The sequence below is a fragment of the Cetorhinus maximus genome, chromosome 14 (assembly GCF_964194155.1).
Source record: "Cetorhinus maximus chromosome 14, sCetMax3.hap1.1, whole genome shotgun sequence".
Lineage (NCBI taxonomy): Eukaryota > Metazoa > Chordata > Chondrichthyes > Lamniformes > Cetorhinidae > Cetorhinus > Cetorhinus maximus.
The window spans coordinates 56,549,480-56,567,025 of NC_135892.1; the positions used below are offsets into that span (position 1 = coordinate 56,549,480).

At 38.7% G+C, this 17,546-nt stretch overlaps 1 protein-coding gene across 2 annotated transcripts in view; it reads left to right on the forward strand.

Moving 5' to 3' along the window:
• Positions 1-17,546, forward strand: part of ppp4r3b (protein phosphatase 4, regulatory subunit 3B) — a 58,406-nt gene that overhangs the window by 13,412 nt on the left and 27,448 nt on the right. For both annotated transcript variants that reach the window (XM_078556932.1, XM_078556933.1), the window contains 4 exons: positions 10,187-10,264; positions 10,344-10,460; positions 13,499-13,615; positions 17,334-17,465. In XM_078556932.1, coding sequence (XP_078413058.1) covers positions 10,187-10,264; positions 10,344-10,460; positions 13,499-13,615; positions 17,334-17,465 — 444 coding nt within the window. The remainder of the gene's footprint in view (positions 1-10,186; positions 10,265-10,343; positions 10,461-13,498; positions 13,616-17,333; positions 17,466-17,546) is intronic.

A 17,546-nucleotide genomic window follows, 5' to 3' on the forward strand; every position in this document is an offset into this window, starting at 1 on the left:
ATGGATTTTCCTTGTAACCCATAAATCGTTAGAGGACTATTGGATAACTTCCATCCTTTCACATGATATATTGTGCAATTAGGAATGAGACAGAATAATGTAAGACATTTTTATCTCCTGGAAGATGATTTTTAGGATTGAAGCTCTATAAATGTCTCTTTCTGAATAGTAAAATGGATTAGTTCAGAAGAAAAATTACAGCAATTGGTATCATAAAGTAAATCCTCTAAGTTTTAGATCCTGCAACCTGCATGTATCACTTACTTGCATTGCATGATATTGCCATTGAAAGTGAACTTCTGCGTTTGTCAATATTAAGTGTAGGTCATTCTATTTTAGACCACACTCTTAAAATATAACACTTCAGAGTTATGCGTCATGATCCATTACAACATCTGCATTTTGTGTTTATATATTAGTGAAAGATAACCACATTGAAGAATCTGATTGAAGGAATTGTTGAGCTGAATTCAATCAAGTCATTAATTAAAGATATTTCAGTTACTGTAGTCAGCCCCTCACTTTTCAGCTAATAAAGGTGTGTTTAGGGCAAATTAGGAGTCAGCCTCAAGTTTTTCCGCTCAAAAATATGTTTGGGTTATACTCTTCTCCTAAGTCGGTGCATGGGATCAAGCAGGCGATACAGCCATGTTGCCAAGATGTGTGGGAGTTTAAGACATGCCCAAACATTTCAAAAATGGTGGCCACCTACACCAACAACAGCAGTTCTGATTTTATACTCTGCACCTAAGTCAACCCGTTTCTGGAAGGATTTTTTGAAGCTTCAAAGGTTGACTTGCATGCTGCGATCTGCGTTAGCTATTAGTTCAGCTGCTTGTTGTTGGACTCAGCTATCCCAAAGCGCTTTCTTTCTCCCCCATTCTTCAGTCCAACTTAGTAACTACAACCGGACTTCTCTCAGCCTTATATCATTAGCACTCAATATCTCAATAAACATGAAAACCAAATGAATGAATAAATAGCTAAAATTATTCGCTTTTTGAAATAATTAGCAGTGGCGATTTTGAAGTTTTTCTTTGGCTATAGATCACTGAAAATGAATTGTTGGCTGTCTTCCATAGTTTCTTGTCAGCTTGTCTAAATAATGTTGAAGTATTAATATTTGCCTAATTATGTGCATGGTTTTTAGATTTGAAGTTTGCAGCCTGCAACTATGAATATAGCTGTCTTGAACTATATTTTTCACCTTTTGGAAAAAGCATTGTGTGGCTGAAGCTGCATATCTGAGATTTCATTTTTTTTAATGGTACTTTACTTGAGTGTTGCTTGGCTGTTATGAAGGGTTTTTAGTAACTTAAATGGAAACCCATATAAATTGGCTATAGTTTACTACAGTTACTTTTTAAAAATGTTTGTGAAAGGCAGCCAAGCAGCAAACGATGGAACATTTTCCCTGCCCAGTGTTGCACGATGCCTGCTGTGCCATTTTTATGGTACAAGTGCATCCAAATTTGATTCTTCCTTGGCTTTGAATTTCTTACAAAAATAGATGAAGATATATAGGGAAAAGCTCTTAACACACCTTAATAGATTACCTCACTAATGACCAATCGACCTAGAAGCAGAGTTAGGAGCAGTCTGTGAAATATGAGCACAAGAACTGTGTTTGCACAGCAGTAAAGCATATTGGCTCAAATGTAAGGTCTGTTAGACTATATCAGTACATAACGTGTTGTCACAATGCTTCATTTGTTTTATCCAGAAGATGAGGGAAAAACTTATTTATAATAGCTTTCAAATCCTCAATTTCCCAAAGTGCTCCACAACCAATTCATTACTTTGTGGATGTATGAAGCATAGCCACCAGTTTTGTAGGTTCCATAAACAGAGGAAATGAATGACCAGCTAGTTTGTTTTGTGTAATTGGGGTTAAGAGGTGAATGTTTGAGACAGTGGGAAGCTTCCCTGCTCTGGAATGTTTCATGCCTACCTGATTGGCCTAAATATTGTGCTCAAATCATGGAGTGGCACTTGAACCCACAACCTTTTGATTAAAGTGAGAGTACTTCTTATTGAACTAGACTGAACCAAGCTGACATTCTAATTTCTTACCTAACACCAAAAGTTCCAAAGTGGTGAAATGTTCAGTTTTCCTTTTCAAAATTGTGCTTGAAATTGTCCATGAACCACAAACTTATCTACGAATGCCCACTTGCTACAATTTGGTTTGAACTTTTCTAAGTTTATAGAAATTAAATTGGAATGGGAGGAAAGCTTTTCCCTTGCAAAATAATTGCACTTTTCCCCTCTTCCCCACCCCCACTTTTCTTCCGGATTCTTTGGGTAATTTTTCATTAAACTCCTGCTACAATTGGGGCCTGCAGTCAGTACAATCAGTAGAGGGTAATCCATACAAAAGCAAAATATTGTAGATACTGGGATTCTGAGAAAATGCTGGAAATACTTAGCAGGTAAGGCCGCATCTGTGGAGAGAAAAAACAGTTAACGTTTCAGGTTGATGGCCTTTCACCAGAGCATAGTCCATTCCTGTTTGAGCGCAGTGCAGGGAGTGGGATGAGAGACGGTGGGGGGGTAGTGTCACATCTAATGTGACCAATCTTGATTATTCATATTCAACTGTTTGGAAAAATTGAAGGTGGAGTTGTGAAGTACATCCATGAGATCTGCATTACAACAGTGACTACAGTTCAGAATATTTTTTTGCCTGCAAAGGTTCTGAAAGGCACCATATAAAAGAATTTTACAAAGATCAGTTGTAGCAGAGAGTTAAAATATACATGTGATGACCCTGCCCACTAATTTTTAAGTATGCTAGTTGGTCTCCCAGGGTACCACTCAAGTCGGAAAATGATCCCACACCATCTCCTTAAGGTTCTCAATGATTGCTGCTTCCCCCGACTGAAATGGAGGCAAGGGAGCAAGTGAGTGGAAAGCAGTGGCCCAATATAAGAGTGGCAAGTTTTTAAGAAAAATCGAGGGTCCTAAATTTATGAAGTTAAAAAGAAGGCAACTTTTACCTGCGATCTTAGCTCACGGTGAAAAAGCAAGATGCCTGCCAGAAAAATTTAAAATAGCCCTAGCATCATTCAGTGAACAAGCCGTGGAATTCATGCTGAGTCAAAGCAATTCTTTTGCAATTTGTCAAAGTTGAATATTTTAATATCAATTCTAGGCTTGTATTTAAAAAAACTTCATTCTTAACTGGAATATATTAATGACATATTTCAATCCCATTGAGATTTTTTAGAGGGAGGAGAAATTTCCACTGTCTGGTGGATTTCTAACTTTACAAGTATGGAATTCCGCCCTTGGAAATTATTTTCTGACTTCCGCGCCTCTGTAGATATTGGTGTGCTGAACCTTGTGCTTTCAGCTGATTCCTGAAGTCCAGGTTATTCAAGGTGCAAAACTACGGAGTAGGGAGCCCCATCATGGCTTGCACCTAGATACGAACCCCAACTGCTGCCACGCATCCTCACACCAGCCCAACTGCTGTCACTCATTCCACCAGCCGGCTTTGCTTTGCTGGTTGCTTGGTGGACCCATGTGGATCGAAAGGAATGGTGGAGGCAGAGTTTCCATGGAGTTCAGCAGGTGAGGGAGTGGTGGAGCCATGGCTTTCAGCAGGCTAGGCAGGAGGGAGCAGTGAAGCCAGAGTCTTTGCTGGTTGCAATGAATTGGCACTGGTTTTCAGACACAGTGGCCTAGTCCATGAAGGGGCCTGTGTTGTTGTAAGACTGTTGGAAAGAGCAGACTGCCAAGTGACTTTGGGAAATGAGGTTGCTGAGTGAATGTGGTGGTGGGGGGGGCGGTTTGAAGAGCAGCTGATGTGTCAGGGGAGGAGGTTGGGAGTAGGGGTATATGTTTGTGTGGTGAGGGGCTGATTACAATGTATGTGAAAGGGACTTGGGGGAAGAAAGGCTTCACTGAGTCTTCTATCACTGGGGAATATGGAGGGCTTGGCTGAAACCTACATAAAATAACATTTTTGCAAAGTACTTGAAAAACAGATTTTCATATTTGTATGATTTATATGTTGTTCTATAATATGCAAACTTTAATTATATACTAAATGTTTTTGAGCTACTTTATTGCTGTTTTGGTTTTGTTGGGGTCATGTTAATTTTCAAGAGTTTTTTAATATATTTGTTTATGGGATGTGGGTGTCACTGGCCATGCCAGCAGTTGTTGCCCATCCCTGTTATCCTTGAGAAGGTGGTGGAGAGTCCTGCTTCGCATGTACATAATCCAGCAAGGTCATGATCTGTTGTTAGTATGGACTTCATCCTGGATTACATGCAGTAACTACATTGAATGCTGAAATGCTGAGGTCACTGATGATTTTATACAAATACATCAGTCCACAGTCTTGATGGTAATAGAAGGTAAGCAAAGGGAAAACTAATGTTTCTACCCACTTGAAGTCTAATAACTCCACCCATTTGAAGTGGCCTAGAAACATGTGCATTTCAATACAGATCATAAGTGCTACAATTACATGATTCCTTGTCTCAAAATTTTCAGTCACACTCACCCCTGTGTTTGTATTGGAATTTTCAAGGGAAGACATCCAAAGGAGGAGTAAGTTTGTGAAAACTTGCCTTTTGATAGAAAGTTTTTGGCTAAAAGCAAATGGTTGACCAGTCCACACCATGCAAAGAATCACAAATCATAGACCATATAGCACAGGAGGAAGCTATTGGCCTATCCTATCTGTGGCAACTGTTTGAAAGAGCTAATCAATTAATTCCACAACCCTGCAGTTACCCTGTAACTGTACAAATTTCTCCTTTTGAGTATGTAATCCAATTCCTTTTTGAAAGTAACTATTGAACCTAGTGCATTTCCAGTCATAACTCACGTTAACAATATTTAGGTTAGATATCCTTAAACATCTATTGAAATAGATATGTGATGAACGATTAATGTATTTGTGCATTTCTAAACAGTGGTTGAATTTTTAAAATTCTTTCGAGGGATGTGGGCATCGCTGGCAAGGCCAGCATTTGTTGCCCATCCCTAATCACCTTTGAACTGAGTGGCTTGCTAAAGGGTACTTAAGAGTCATCCACAGTGCTGGTGGGTCTGGAGTCACATGTAGGTCAGACCAGGTAAGGATGGCAGATTTTCTTCTCTAAAGGGCATTAGTGAATCAGATGGGTTTTTACAACAATCGATGATAGCTGTCACAGTCACCAATACTGAGACAAGCTTTCAATTCCAGGTTTTATTAATTGGATTCAAATTCCACCAGCTGCTATTGAGGTGTCAGCTGTGGCTCAGTTCATAGCACCCTCGCCTTTGAATCAGAGAGTTGTGGGTTCATGTCCCACTCTCGGAAACCAAGAACTGTGATTGTACTCGAAAGAGATGCAATCTGTGACTGTTGATAACTCAAAAGAGTTTCCACCAGCTGCTATGGTGGGATTTGAACTCATGCCCCCAGAGCAATAACCTGGGCCTCTGATTACTAGTTTAGTGAAATTACCACTATGCTACCATCTCCCTTAACATGTCACCTCTGAGTTAACCAGTTTGGTTTTGCTATCAGAATACTGGCTCCTTTCACAATGAAGTAGAGCAGACACCATAAAGTGGACGCAGTCTCCATGCAGCAGTGTGACTGTTGCATTTATCCATCTAAATTTAAAAAGTTTTTAATGGAAGCTGAGTTCAGCTTCTTTATTTGCAGAACTGGAAGCATCTGTTGAATTAGGAAACCACTTTCTATGAATACAGTCTCTATTCAAGTTATGTTCAGTCATGCACTCATTAACTTCAGGCCCTATTTTCTTAACTGCAAGAGGATTTAAAACAGAATCCACTAAAATTTTTTCCTTCTCTGTGGGCTTCTTTAGAAATAACTCAGCTACTTTTGCAAATTAACTAACAGCTCAATCACCTACCTAATAAATTTTTATATATATGGTATAACAATTGGTACTTCTGGAAAGATACAATGCTTGTCATATATTCTGTCAAATTGATAATCCTGACAATGACCATGTGTTGTCCTCCCCTGTCTTTTGTGGAACTGTGCCTCTATGCAGTTCTATGTATTTACCTTTGTATGTTGTTTAACTATCTAATAGAGCATCTGTAACAATAGTGTTTCTTCCTATCCTGACATGGTTGTCTTTATTTCCCCTAAGGATTAAGCCATGTCCTCTTACACATGCCTCCCCTTAGTGACATCATTTATAGACATGGTGTCAGCTTCTACATACATGCAAATGACATCCAGCTCTGCTACTTCATGCAATAAAAACAGAAAATGCTGGAAAAACTCAGCATGTCCGACTGCATCTGTGGAGAGAGAAACAGTTAACGTTTTGAGTCTGAATGACCCTTCTTCAGGGGCCTGAATATGACCTGAATAAGGGTCATACAGACTCTAAATGTTAACTCTGTTTCTCTTTCCACAGATGCTGTCAGACCTACTGAGTTTTTCCAGCATTTTCTGTTTTAATTTCAGATTTCCAGCATCCACAGTATTTTGCTTTTATCTACTACTTCATGACCCTTCTTGATCCTGTCCACTCCCTCTGGACCGACTGCTTAACATGTAGTATTTGGAAGCCTTGATGACCTCTTACTAAAAATTAGGAATACCTGAAAACAAAATCTTTGTGACAAACTCTCACCATTGGCTCCATCACTGTCTCATTCTGAACCAACCTATTTAATCTCAGCATCATCTTTAGCCTCAGAGTTTAGTTTCTCCCCTCACCCTTTCTATCATAAAGATCAACTAATTCCACTTCTAATTTTTCTAATCTAATTTTTGAAATTCTCTACACCAGAGAACTGTAGATGTCAGTTGTTGAGTATGTTCAAGACTTAGATTTTTGGGCACTAAGGGCAGCAAGGGATATAGGTAAGAGTATGGAGCTAAAGTAGAATATCTGCGACGATCTTATTGAATGACAGAGCACGCTGTAGGGGTAGTATAGCCTACTTTTATTATTGTCATGAGATCATCTGAAATTCTCGAGCATGTATCTAGTTCTGCATCAAATCCTGCTTGCTCCTGGTGTGTTTTTCAAAAAACTGTTGTCTTTAGCCCAATAAGGAAAGAAGCAGTGTTGAATCTAGCTCTAAATAAAGAAGTGGGGAGAGTGAACATCTGGAGAAAGACCACAACATAGTTATTTTAGACTGCTTTGTTTTTTAAATATTTCTCAGACCTTGAGGTTCTGGACTGGAAAGAATGTCTGTTCCAGCAAGGTAAAGGGGGCACTAGTCCAGGAAGAAATTGTAAATAAGACAAAACACAAATAATGAGACATGTAAACAGGAGGTGATTAGGATGCTGATGTAATTTTAAAAGAGGCGCATTTGAAAACCCTAGAGCAAAGGTAGTAAATGTATCAAAGTAAATTAAGGATGGGGCCAAATAGAGATGAATCTTATGGTAGATGAAGGAACTTTGGAGTTGTTAAATGAGCACTGCCTAAGGTTTTCAGAGTGTATAAATGAATTGGCATAAGAGGAGGGCGTGTACAATTTAATAACTGGATATGGAAGTAGTACTGAAACAATTGTTCCGATGGCATGCATCTTCCATAAGCTGGCAGAAGGATCAAGTAACAAGAGGCTCTGACAATCTTTTCAAATCTCCTTGGACATGTAAGTTTTGACAAAGGATGGAAGGGTTTCTATTGTCTGACTCCAACTGTAGTGGATACACTTCTAGCAGCTGTAATATAGGCTAAAGATATTAGTTAATTAAGGACTATCGGCATGGATTTGTAAAAGCTAAATTGTGTCTGACAAATTCAGTAGAGCTCCCTTTAAAAAAAAAGTTAATTTTGATGGAGGAAATGTCTTGTGTATAAGAACTTTTAATTTTAATTTGATTTAATTAGTTTGTGTGTAAGATGCTTCTGGTTAAAGTTAATGATGTAGTATTAAAGAGAATGTAGCAATCTGGCTAGGAAGTTGAGAGTCTGATTTAAGGACAGAAGAGTGGTGGCTCAGAGTAGTGAGATGTAAACATCTCACTTGCCCTGCAAGCGTCAATTCTTGGATCGTTGACCAATAAATTTGTTTTTGGTTGATTACTGAGGGATGAATATTGGTAAAAGTGTTCGAAGAACTGCCTGATGGTGGATAAAGAAATCGATCATGGAAATTTACAGCAGTGGAGGAAGTTTCTCCACCCAACATGTCTGTACTGGCTGAAAAGTTACTATCCAATCACTTACTTCCTAGCTCTTGGTGTGTAGCCTTGTAGGACCTTATGGTACTTCAAGTGCATTTTACTTTTTAAATGCCTCTATCACCCTTCCAGGCAGTAAGTGCCAGGCCCCCATCACCCTGTGGATGGCAAAGTTTCTAAACACTCCTTCATCATTCTGCTGATTCCTTTAAATCTGCCCGATGGTTATTGGCCTCTCTGCTAAGCCTCTCATCGTTTTATACATCTCATTCCCTCAGGTTCCTCTGTTTGAATAAATTGACATTTTCTTCTTTTAATCTGCCTGCATAGCTAAAGTTTTCCAGAGCTGGCAACATCCTCATAAACCTCCTCCTCTCTACTTGCTTAATGCAATCACATCTTTCCAGTAATGTAGTGACCAGAGCTGTAAGCAGTACTCCAGCTGTAGCCTGGTTAGTGTTTTATACAGTCAAGCATAGCCTGTCTGCTCTAGTATTCAATGCTTTAGCTAATAAAGGAAAGTATCCCACATGCCTCCTTAACTACCTTGGCTACTTGTTCTGTTACCTTCAGGATCCAAGATCCCTCTGTTCCTCTACACTTCTCAGAATCCTGTCCATTTATTGTATACTGCATTATTGATAGAAGAGTAGATGCCATCTTTAATGGTCTAGAATGTCCCAGCTGCTAGAGTAAGTGATATGTTGGAAAGACTAGAAAATGTAGGGGAAGGATGAGTAGCCTGCCACCATGTCCAAATGAGTGCCAATAATATCCTGCTAAATGTGTTTAGGTTGGAAGAGGATGATCTCTGGCTCACTTGTCCAGCCATATGTTAGAGGGAGCCATAGGTAGATTAGGGAGTTCAACATGTGGGTAACAGGGTGATATTAGAAAGAGGGTTTACATTTCATGGGGAATTTACATCAAATCTGGGAGGATGGGAGCTATTCTGCATAATGCACTATATCTGGTCAAATGATTAAATAAAGAAGTGAAGCTATTTAAATTAGAAGGAAAACAGGAAAATTAAAAAAGGAAGGTAGAAATAGTTGACTAATAAAGAATTTAGCAAACATAACAGGGCACAGAAGGAATAAGAGCAGTAGGGAAGGAAAATCAAATCAATGAACAAAGTGTGTGTGTTGCAATGCTCAGGAGTGTGGGAAATAAGCTGGGCATTTAGAAGTAACAGGACTACAGAGTTAAAGCTCAAACACTAATTGAAACGTAGCTGCAAATTGGACAGGAATAGGAAATAAGCAGGAAAATGACAGGATTAGTGGAGGCAGGAATGCATACTGTAGACTAGTGACACCATTAGAGGCAGTATGGTTAGAAGTCAAAGGTAAACAAGGAGTTACTATATTAGTGAGGTGCCAGAGATCACCCAATTGAGAGAGGGAAGCCTGTGGACAAATCTAGGAGATGAGTAGGAATAAGAAAATCCATGTTCTGGAAATTTTAAGTAATCACTCATTGACTGGAACAGGGAGGGAATAAATAGAAAAAGGAAAATGAATTCCTAAAATACATGCAGCATTCTTTCCTCAAACATGCTTTGCCCACAGTACAGTATATTTTGAAGTGCAGTGTCCAAAATCAGAATGCGGTATCCCAAAAGGACTCTGATGAAAGTTCAATATAACTGAAACATGGCTTCCTCCCTTCAGTATTTCATACCCCATATTCCATCCATCCATCCATGATTAAAAGTTAGTGCCTAGGTACAAAAAGTAGAGGATGGTGTACATGGACGGCCAAATCGCTTGACTTTTTCACGTTTCCTATCTTGCATTGAAAATGTGAAGAGAAATGTTTTTCATTTTAAGTTGCTTTTGGAGGTGCTGAGAGATTGATATGGTTAAAAAGAAGTATTCAAAGATACAACATTCTGTAAATATGCTTGAATTGGACCTGTTAATGGAGCTAAAATAATTGACTTATTTTTGTGTTTTTAAACTTTTGCAAGTCAATCATGCAAATTTTGCAAATTACAATTGTGGTAAAACTGAAATACTGAAATGTGCTATTTTGACACAGGAAGATGAGAAATTTTTGACAGAACTATTCGCACAGTTAACAGATGAAGCAACAGATGATAACAAACGACGTGAATTAGTAAGTTAACTGTTCAGCTTGAAAAGTTATACATTTGTATTTAATAGTAAATTTCTCACACACTTTTTCTGAAACGCAGGTGAACTTCTTCAAGGAATTTTGTGCATTTTCTCAAACGCTGCAACCTCAGAACCGTGATGCATTTTTCAAGACGCTGGCAAATTTAGGAATTCTTCCTGCTCTTGAAATAGTTCTGGTAAGAGTGGACTTTTCTTTTTAGTCATAATTGTTTAATTTAGATCGTGCCTGGGCATTTATTTCCCACCTTCCTCAAGATTGAACATCCACTCAATCACTATTCAGGTGTAATCTGACCACAAACTTTATTAGGCAACTCTGTGGCTGTTATGCATCAAAATAGCCTTGATGGTTTCATTATGTGACGTTTAATGTTGCCCATATTGAAGAAATGATGGGTGGATGCATCCATAGCTGCTGAACCCAGAGAAACACTTACTGAATACCTTATTATTTGATCTTCGGCTGTCGCCCCCACCTTCAAGAATGCCATGCATAATGAAAGAGTTGTGCAAAAGGGCAATATTTGTCTGTGGAACTTCATATGGTACCTTTTGGAGAAGGTGGCCGTTATGAGCTAAAACATATCCCTTGAATGGTGAGGCCCCACAAGTTTACTCTTTACCGTTGCACATGCTTGTTTTCAGGTTTCTACTGATATTACTAATCTTCCAGCAATCAGTGTAAGGCAAATAGGTGATAAAGGCTGACTTTTTACTGGAGGGTGGCTTTACAGCCCCCAACATAGTCTAGCTCCTTTTGGTGCACTAAGAACTTTACAGTTTCAAGGGGAGGCATTCAAGCCACTTCAGCACTCCAAGTATTACTATGCTATATCTTTTTGCCTTTCCACCAGGAGCAATTAGTTTGATCTCAAAATTAACTGTTTCTCTTCAGTTTTTTTGTTTGCATTGTGTTCACGTCACTGAATTTAGTAGTGATTTTTTTCAACAATTGGCAGGGTGATTTGTTTGACATGGAGCTTTGATCATTGCAAGTGCTCAGTAAGGAAAGGGTGATTTTGCTTTGTGCATATTCTCAATGCTGTGCAAACAGCTTGGAAGTGCAGTGTGCACGCTTTAAATGTTCAAAGTAGTCTCCCCATGTTTTAGAGGGATTTAGCTTTGCCTTGGTGTAGGAAACGATGCTGATTGAAAAGATATGGAATAGATCAAGAAGAAATCTGAAACTCTGGTTTTGGAAGCTTATTTATTTGAGGAAGGAAAGAAATATCATTTTGTTGGAAGCCATCTCTCTGCAGGACAGAGCAGCTGTGCCATTGGGATGGAAGAAGGTTGGGAAATGAGGTTAAAAGAGAGTTTTGATGAGATCAAAATATTTACCAGAGGTCAGGAAGTCAATAGTTTATGCATTGCATATCTTTCTGCTCCTTAAAAATCCCTACTAATTTGTGTCTGTAAATTGTATAACTGCACTGTTCAATGGTCCAATTCTTAAAGCAATATCACTAATACTAATCATATCAATGTCTTTGCCTCAGTCCAACAATGAACCTTAACAAGAAGTGTCATGTTATACCTTTGTATTACTTGTTTGCTGTTCCAATAATTGTTGGGGCCTCCAAGTGAGATTACCAGCTTGTGCAAAATTGAGCACTTTTGTGTCAGAAGGATGTGCAAACTGTTGTCACCCATTTCCCTTAGCCGTTGTTTCGTTGCATTAATTTTTTTGTCCTCACGAAGTCAACTTTATTTCTAAAGTACGTCCTGTACCTCTGTGCATTTCTGTATATTTTAAAATCATATTTGATTTAGTTAATGTGCAGAATTTTGATCATCTGGATACAGGTTTTCATAGACATTTTTTTTCAAAACTTCTTGACATCTCATCAAAAATGATCAGTTTTCAGTATAAGATTACATTCATCAGAAGTTTCTATAAGTCTCACTTCGCAGTACAAATTTGTTCAATATTTAGAAACTGTTGGCAGTAGTAATGGATGAGCTAGTTCTTAATCCTTTTGTACGACATTCCTTTCCAATTTTAGCAGAGGTGTTAACAGCATGGGTGTTTCAGCAGCGATCATGTGGCCCATGAGTCCGAGAGCAGTGTGTTCAAGGAATGCTTGTTACAGTGGAAATTATTTACCCCTCTGCATAATTCTTACTAGCTTGTCCTGTTTGAATTTTTAGAGCTTGGAAGTTTGAAAGCATTCATACTGGTGTTAGCTTGTTAGTAGATAAATGTTCAATAACACCAAGATCTGAATGTAACAGGAGCTTGAGAAATTTGTAAATTAATGGAATAGATTTCAGTTTTATATTGTATTTTCTGTGAAGTATGCAACCCAGAAAGGCCCAAAATTTAAACTGTTAATCCATTTTTTAAGAAAAAACTGGTTGCTGCCTATGTTAAGACAGTGGACTAAAGTTAATACACACAAAGTATTTTTAGGCCAGTGTGACATCAGTGTTGCACTGCACAATTTCTGTCAAAGTTATATAGAATTCTGCAAGATGCAATAACATTCAGTTTAACAATTAGCATTCAGCTTATTCTAAGAGATCAGATCAGGAAGAATTCTCCTGGAAAGTGTATTTTTGCAAATTAAGCAGAATCGCATCACAATGTCTACCGCTATGGAAACGAAAATCTACCTTTTTAAAATAGTTGCAAGTAATTGAAAATATTTTTGTTCCAGGATCTTCCATTAAGAAGTTTCTTTGAGTTTATGTATACTCTTCTGTTATTTCTATTGGGGCTTAGAAGCAGATAGAGAGCCTACTTCTGGAGCTCCGCCAATCCTCTTTTTGAGCTGGTTGCTAGAAAGATGGTTCACCTCGTGCTGCTAGAGCACTGTTCATTTTAATTTGTTGAACGTTTGTTTCATTTGTGTGAGGAAGAGTCTGACTTTCCACTGATGGCATGTTGGAGACTGCAGCTTTAATATGTCAGAAATGCTAGAGTAGCTGGATCCTACAACTCTTGAATTGTGTACGGAGATGGCATAGTCTAGTGATTCAAATTTTTTTGTGAGGCTTGATGTTAACACTGAAATGCTTACTTTTAAGTTGTGCATTTTAGCCCTTGTTACGGTTATAAGAATAGTAACTTGGGTTCAATAGTTTACATAAAATTTTCAGTTGGTTTCTGTGGTTGGTTTTCTTCCTGAAGAAAACTCCCTTTTATAGCCAGTTGATATATGATTCTCCAATCAGTTCAATTAAAATTTGAATTTACCTTGCTACTTTACAGGGTATGGATGATATCCAGGTGCGAGCTGCCGCTACAGACATATTCTCTTATCTAGTAGAATATAGTCCATCGATGGTACGTGAGTTTGTAATGCAGGAAGCTCAGCAGAGTGATGATGTAAGTATTTGTCTTTGTAGTGAATAAACTATTTCTGGTTGAAAATAGAGCTAGAACAGTGTTAGTTAGCTCTGTTGATTTTCCTTTAGGCTGTTAAAAACAGATTGTTGTTCAAACATTTATTTGTTAACTTCGTTATATTCCGTGCATAAATTATCTCAAATCTCTGCCAGAATTTTGTAGGGGTATGAAAGTCAGTTCAGAAAATAAGGCTTGTAAATATTTCATTGGCATTGTGAAAAGCATCTACTCTTAAATTTAATAACAAGTACAAGTGCTTCCACTGTTAGCGAACAAGAAGCTGTAATATTTGGCTTTGGTTACATTCTTGCTCAGATTTTCCTCATCCATTTTATTGCAGATTCATGCCTGAGATTTGTGTATCAGATATCTGGTGCAAAATGAATTTGGAGAGTTTTCTATCCTCTCAAAATTGCCTGAGAAATTAAGCTATCTGTGTGGAAAATTGGTCAGTTGGCCTGAAATTTGAATATCGGTTCCACACACTTAGATGCTAGGGTTTCCATTTTTGTAAAATGAGGTGAAATAGACAAGTTTGAACAAAGGCAGTTTACCTTGTGATGTGATGCTACTAACTGCATCTTATTTTAGGTCGAGTCTTGAATTTTGTTCTTTGCTTATGACGGTAACTTTTGGGTTTTCATGCTTCTGCGTCGGTACAATGACAATAACCTCAAATCACAAAGTGCCTCTGTGCCAAATGTTTGCCGTCATATTATGTTTCTATACAGCAGTGAGGGTATTCTTGTACAGGCAAAGCTAAAGTAACTAGCATGTACCTGCTTGGTAATATCAGTTCCTCTTAAATTCTACTGGCATTGACTAAGGTTGGACTCATGCCACTTTTTAAATGTAACAGTCAGTGTTGCATGCCATGACTCAGAAGTACTTCACATGCAGCCTGGTCACTAACACAAGTCCAAAAAGGAAAAGACTTGGAGTGCCCTTCATGACCGCCAGATGTCTCAAAGCGCCCTATGACCAATGAAGTACTTCTGAATCATAGTCACTGTTGTAAAGCCAATTTGCACATAGCAGACTTACACAAAACAGTAATGTGATGGTAACCAGGCAATTTGTTTTTGTGATGATGATTAAGCGACATTCGCCAAGACACTTGGAATAATTCCCCTTCTCTTTGATACCCTAAAATAGTTACAGCATGGGGAGGCTATTTGGCCTGTCGTGTCAGTGCTGGATCTCTGCAGGAGCAATTCACCTATCTCCCCCATCTTTTCTCCATAGCCCTGCACATTTTTACTTTTCATATAATGATCCAATTCCATTTTGACTGCCATGATTGACTCTGCTTCCACCCACACTCAGGCTGTGCATTCCAAATCCTAACCACTCACTGCATTAAAAGCTTTTCCTCATGTTGCCAGTGCTTCTTTTGTCAATTACCTTAAATCTATGCACTCTGGTTCTTGATCTTGCCACCAGTGGGAGCAGTTTTTTTTTCTTTCTACTCTGTTTAGTCCTCTAATGATATTGAATACCTTTATCATATATCTTCTCCACCTTATCAAGGAGAACAGTTCCAGCTTCTCCAATCTATCTATATAATTGAAGTCCCTCATTGCTGGAACCATTCTCGTGAATTGTCAACCATAACTTCAAACTTTTCCATATAACCTGCACTGACAATTTCCTCAAATTATTTTGGAAAGCATATTGCTGCAGAAGTTCCTCAGCATTGTCCTAGGCGCAACTATCTACAACAGCTTCAACAACGACCTCCCCTCCACCATAAGGTCATAAATGATGTTTGCAAAGTGCCCAGTCCTATTTGCAATTCCACAAATGATGCACCAGCTTCTGCCCACATCCAACAAGACTCAGACAATGTCCAGGCTTGGGCTGAGAAATAGCAAGGAATAGTGCCATAGGATCTTTTACGTCCACCTGAGAGAGCAGCAGTTTGACTTCTCATTCGAAAGGTGCCACCTCCAACAGTGCAGCACTCCCTCAGTAGTGCATTGGAGCGTAAGCTTGATTTTTGTGCTCAAGCCCTACGATGGGACTTGAACCTGCAAGTACCTGACTCGAAGGCGAGAACGCTGCCAACTGAGCTGCAGTTGACATAACTGAAATTGGGCTCCATTTCCTTGAGAAAGCTTGTTGGAACTTAAACTTTATTGGAAAATCAGTTTATATGTTGATCCTTAAAGGTCCATAGATTAGAAGTAAGACCAACTGGCAAAATAACGTGCCACTGTAAAATGCTGCTTAAACTAAACACTGCATCACCGTCAACGGAATTTATATTTGAAGGTATGAGATTCAACAGAAGAACAATGTTCATTTTGCTTTAGGATTTCTGTGCCATTGTTCGGAAGCTAACCAGAGTAATTCACATTTTCATAAAACACACATTCTTGGGCCTGCCAAAGCGAGGTTAACACACAGAATTACATAGAATTTACAGTGCAGAAATAGGCCATTCAGTCGGATGGGTTCATGTCAGTATTTTAGCTCCACATATCTCCTCCCACCCTACTTCATCTAACCCTGTCAGCTATTCCTTTCTCCCTCATGTACTTACCTAGCTTCCCTTTAAATGCATCTAAGTATTTGATCATCAAATCCAAATATTTGAGAGCAATAAAGTGAACAAGATGCTGCATTATTTTGTCATCACTTTATGCCCAGAACCCTTGATTAAATGTAGTGCTGTAACCAAACCATTCTTGAAGTGCTGCATGCATTCATGGTCACCAGAATATAGGAACACATTAAACTCGAATAGAATCATAGAAAATAGAAGCAGGAGTAGGTCATTTAGCCCTTTGAGCCTTCTGCGTCATTCAATATGATCATGGCTGATCCTCTATCTCAGAGGCGTACTCCCGCTCTTTCCCATACCCCTTGATGCCTTTAGGGCCTAGAAGTCTATCTATTTTCTTCTTAAATATATTTAGTGACTTGGCCTCCACAGCCCTCTGGTAGAGGATTCCACAGGTTCACCGCCCTCTGAGTGAAGAAGTTGCTCCTCATCTCAGACCTAAATGGCCTACCCCATATCCTGAGATTGTGATCCCTTGTTCTAGACCCTCCCCAGCCAGAGGAAACATCATCCCTGCATCCAGTCTGTCCAGCCCTCAGAATTTTATACATTTCAGTGAGACTCCCCCTCATTCTTCTAAACTACAGCGAATACAGGCCTAGTTGGCCCAATCTCTCCTCATACGACAATCCCACCATTCCAGGAATCAGTCTGGTGAGCCAGTTGAGGCTGATAGCTTATCCCTCTATCATAAGCAAAGAGGGATAACTCAGTTGTGGCTGTTCTTTTGAGGTTACAAACAGTGAACCTCAGAAGTATATGATTTGTAATGGGATAGAAAAAGTAAACTCTGAATAATATTTTTCCATTTTGTCATGCTGCCCATGCATATCACCGAATAAGAATTGTGAAAGCCAAACTTAGCATAAACCATATTAAACAAAACATAGTCTGATGGTATTGCCAAACAAGAAGGTGTGTGTCCCAGCATCCTTTTAAGAATCAGTTAAACATAGTATTGGAAAAACGTTTAGATTGGTATTTTGGAAGGATGCGATCAAATAGGCTTAAAGGTTTGGACAAAGAATGCTTATCTTATGATTAGTGCTTTATTTTGAAACTAGCTACCATTTTATGGCAGCTATTAAGTTAACTTTAATACTGACCAGGTTTTCATTTGTTTCTGTTCAGGACATTCTCCTAATCAATGTAATCATTGAACAGATGATCTGCGATGCTGATCCTGAACTTGGTGGAGCAGTTCAGCTAATGGGGCTGCTGAGAACTTTAATTGACCCTGAGAATATGTTAGCTACGGCAAATGTAAGGCACTTTAAAATATTTTAACAACTCTTGGGAGGAAAAAAAAATGGGCAAAATGCATTGTATATGCCTATTGGCCTA